The 4,199-nt window shown below is 35.1% G+C and overlaps 1 protein-coding gene across 1 annotated transcript; it reads right to left on the bottom strand.

Annotated features, from left to right (window-relative positions):
* Nucleotides 1-549: 549 nt before the first annotated feature.
* esm1 (endothelial cell-specific molecule 1) lies at nt 550-3,903 on the bottom strand. Its single transcript, XM_058758732.1, has 3 exons — nt 3,348-3,903; nt 1,809-1,952; nt 550-1,662 (listed from the first exon to the last, which is right to left on the bottom strand). Exons 1-3 carry the CDS (start codon nt 3,652-3,654, stop codon nt 1,580-1,582), a joined length of 534 nt encoding a protein of 177 aa, XP_058614715.1. The 5' UTR covers nt 3,655-3,903; the 3' UTR covers nt 550-1,579.
* Between the last annotated feature and the right edge of the window lie 296 nt (nt 3,904-4,199).

The following is a 4,199-nucleotide window of genomic DNA, read 5'->3' as shown; positions in this document are numbered from 1 at the left end:
TTTAGGTACCATGAAAGTAGCTTGGCTTTTAGCTGCGTTCATTGCCATAGTAACTTACACTCCACAGCTAACCTGAGTTAGAGATCTCAAACTGAAATTGGACCAATCAGATGTGAGCTAACTGACACATGTCTGACACAAAAAAAGTCACTCTCCCAGTTTATCTTGCTCCAAATTAAAGGTCACTAGTACAAAAAAGAAAAAAAAAGTTGGTCTGGCCTTAATGATAATTACATTATTTTATATTATTTATTTAATTATATGATTTATATTATTATTAATCCATTACACACAAGCTATTTTAGTTTAACAGTTATTATAAATAATTTATTTTAAATGAATGTTAATAGATACAGATTGTATATAATATAAATAAGTTGTAGAATCAATAGATAATGCTTTAAAAATGACTGTGACCTTACATGTTCGAGTCTCTATTGCTGTATATTTCCAACAATATAAACTAACTTAAGTTTCACTTGTGACTGCACTGATAAAGCAAGATAATTTATTTTATTTGTCCTCTTTCATGAATTATTTCATGACATATTTTTCAATCTTTTAACCTTTAGCAAAATCTTTAACTTTTAACCAAGGCTTGTGATTGGCTGTTAGCCACTGATGTCACACATTCATGTGCACATGCTCCACAAACTCAGGATCAAAGCCTGAGTTAACAAAGAAAGTTGATGATCAGCATCATGGTACCAACAAAGCCGGATTGGAGAGGTTTGGTTTTGTCAACTCGAAACTAATCCTGTAACTCTGAATTTGTTCATCTACCATCATGGTACAGGCCCCTGATCTTAGTTAACTTAAACATTAAAAATAGAACATTAGTTCTCCGTCATTTTCACACTTTTTAAATGTTTTAAACAGAACTTTTAATAAAAATAATAAAAACTTGACTAAATAAAAAATGGCAAAACAACAACAACAAGAGACTGTTTTTTTCCCTCATAGAATTACATTGTTTAATTTAAATCTCATACATAAAGCAGTAAGAATTCATATTATCTCTTTCAAGAGGGTTTTAAAGCAAAGATTCACAGAGAATAATTTACACACAGATTATAAGGATATACAGTCCATAATTTATAATAATCTCCTTGGCCTTAATATACCACACACATGAACAACATCACTGTTTAGCATTACAGATGTCACATCAGTGAACTTTGCTGATCAGAATTGGAATTGAGTCTGATATATAATCTTAGAATATGCATCTCATTAATTATGATTTAATTGTAATACATTCATAAAAGTGTTTGTGTGTGTTCATTCAGTTTAACCACAGTTTTGACATCTCAGTTTCAGCATAATGAGCCCCAGCGGGAACGTTATTATTGGGATATCAAACTCTGCTGGATATTTGCATGTTTATTTGTGTGCATGTGAATGCATGTAGACATGCTTTGGAATAAAGATATAACTGGCATACACATCTGTAAAATATACAGAATAAAATGCATATCTTTTTCTTTGACCTTTTTAAACATATTAAAATATATCCGTTTGGTCCTTTAATTTATTATGCTACATGTACACTGACTAAACTGAAGATGGAGAGTTGCTGTCAGCGAGGGGTGAGAAAATTGCGAGCGGAAGACCGATTGCTGCTGGTTTCAGTGTTGTCGTCGCCTGAGCCCACTTCATTACCTGTCATACAATAATAATTTAAAAAAATATTCATTAATTAAATATTCTGCATAATGTCACTGTATATCAAAGGACATGTTTTAAATATATATATATATTTTTTTAAATTCAGAAATAAATTATTTTGTAATAAACCGTAAACTCACCTTCACTTGAATGAGATTTCAGCATGGCCATTTTAGCCAAGAATTTAAAGGAGAGACAAGCGCCCGTTTCCCTGTCACACAGTCCACCTGCTTTACAGTTGCATGTTTTCCGACATCCCATGCCATATGTTCCGTACATGCAGTCTGAAAAGAGAAAACACAAACATGTTACAGCTGATTTAACCATTACGGGATCTGTACCGCAACTTAAACACTTGTCATTAACAAAGACTCTTTTTGAGGATATTTGCTCATTGCTGATCCAGTGTTTGTGTAAAAGGATCAGAAGGCTCACTTACATCTAAAACTCGGGGTAAGACACAATTAAAAGGCTGAGTGCGAGTAATTGGTGTGGAAGGAGTGTGTTTCACCAATACAAAGCAACGAGTGTTCTTTCACCAACTCACGTTGTTCTTACATAATACTTTAAGTAATAATTTAGGGGCCCTTGAAGGACTCCACAGAAAAGAGACTTGGAGGCGAGTTTTCTTTAGTATGCCGAACTGTTCTTTAACCTGTAACCTGAGATCACCTCAAAACCTAATCATGAGGATTTCGATAAATATTTGAATATTCTCCAAAAAATAGAATTAATCTGCCTTGAACAGGTGTAATGAAGCTGTGTGATACACCAGCTAGTAAAAAACTTGACATCGCACGATAGGAAAAAGTCAAGCAATTTGTCAGAACAGTCTTTAACATATACAGAGACTAAATATATAAAAGAAATGTATATATTTATGATTATGTATATATACCATTTTTTCTTTCACATCTCTTTTTGACTCATTTTTGTTGATTTTGTCACTTTTATCAGTTTTTTTTTTTTTGTTTATTCTAATTTGAAATATATAGAATATTTAATGTGTATAAGGGCATCATAAATATAAAATCTTTATTTTTTTGTATTTTTTTGCATACGCATTCTCTTTTACACAACTCGTTTTGAACTCCATTTTTATGGTTGTTGTTTTTTTGGTTGTTTTTTTATGTATGAAGACTACATTGATGATAGGAGACAATAATAAAGGTTTGATTTTCAAGATATGTAGATACATGTCTTATTAAACTTTGGTGGAAAGCTATACTTTTTATTTCATATTTTATATATTAAATATATTAATTCTGAAAAGATATTATTATTTTTATATTAAGATTAAATTAGAAATCCATTAATTCGTACATTTTAGTATATTAATACATTTTAAACATTAATTAAACATGAATATATTAATACATTTTAAATCCTTATTAGATATAATTATGGGCTAATATAAATAAATAAATATATAAGAAAAAAATATATAAAGAAATTTTGAAAAATCGTCTCTTTGGTAAGGAAGTAAAGAAAGTAAATGTTTATTTCTATGTCATTATTTTTAGTTCATTTAAGTATTTTAAGTTCTCGTTTGCTCTGAAAGTTGCAGTTTATAATTAAGACATAACTGATAGCAAAATCAATGAATCCGTTGAATGTATGCCAGTCCCCCCCCCCCCACGATCCCATCTGCCTGAGCAGGTGCACACATCAGCCCGTACCTTTGCAGATGCCATATTCATCTCCATAATCATCCTCATCCTTGTAGAAGTCGCAGAAGAGTCCCGGTCCGCACTTGACGCCGTGCATCCCGGACACGGTGCGGTAGCAGTGCTCTCCCCGTCCCGCGGCGCAGAGCTGGCAGCATCCGCAGTCATCCAGCACCGTGCGCCTGCAGCGCTGCGTCGAGCCGCACAGCGCGGGGTTGCACTTATCCGGGCAGCTGACGGCGTATTTACCCGCGGGACCCCACGCGTCAGCGTCTCCGAGCACCATCAGCAGCAACACAGGGATCGCGTACAAACGCATGGCTTGAAGTGCTAGCGAACACCACGCTGGATGCTGTCCTCGGGTCTAGTGCGCTGGGGAGGAGCTGCGATAGTGAATGAAACGGCTCGGGCTGCATGGCTGTCAGCTTTAAACAAGTTTGTTTTGCACATAGTATGCCCTCGTCAGTTTCCTCAATCCGGTGTTGTTGTCTATTTGCCAGCCTCCCCCCTTCCCTGTTTTAGAAATCCGGCGTGGAAGTGGAATTAGAGCCGTGCTGCCATCCAGGAATTGATGTCATCACTGAAGTCTGGAGTTGTTTGTTTGAAGGTTTTTCAAGATGACCCTCGTGACCCCCACGGCTCCTTGTTCCTGACGTGAACGTGCATGACCAGATGTTTTTGGTAGCGTTAAAAGTGTCTTCTTCTGAGACTTGATTTACAGTAAACTGTTTGCACACAGAAATTACTAGCAAATTTCACAAAGGTAACACTTCTTCAATAATCTGTTTCATTTACAAGTGGCCTACCAGTCAGAAGTTTTTGAACAGTACAATGATTTTTTTAAAAGTCTCTTCTGCTCACCAA

Source organism: Onychostoma macrolepis, chromosome 21, assembly GCF_012432095.1.
Source record: "Onychostoma macrolepis isolate SWU-2019 chromosome 21, ASM1243209v1, whole genome shotgun sequence".
Taxonomy (NCBI): Eukaryota; Metazoa; Chordata; class Actinopteri; order Cypriniformes; family Cyprinidae; genus Onychostoma; species Onychostoma macrolepis.
This window is presented reverse-complemented; position numbering and strand designations above follow the sequence as displayed.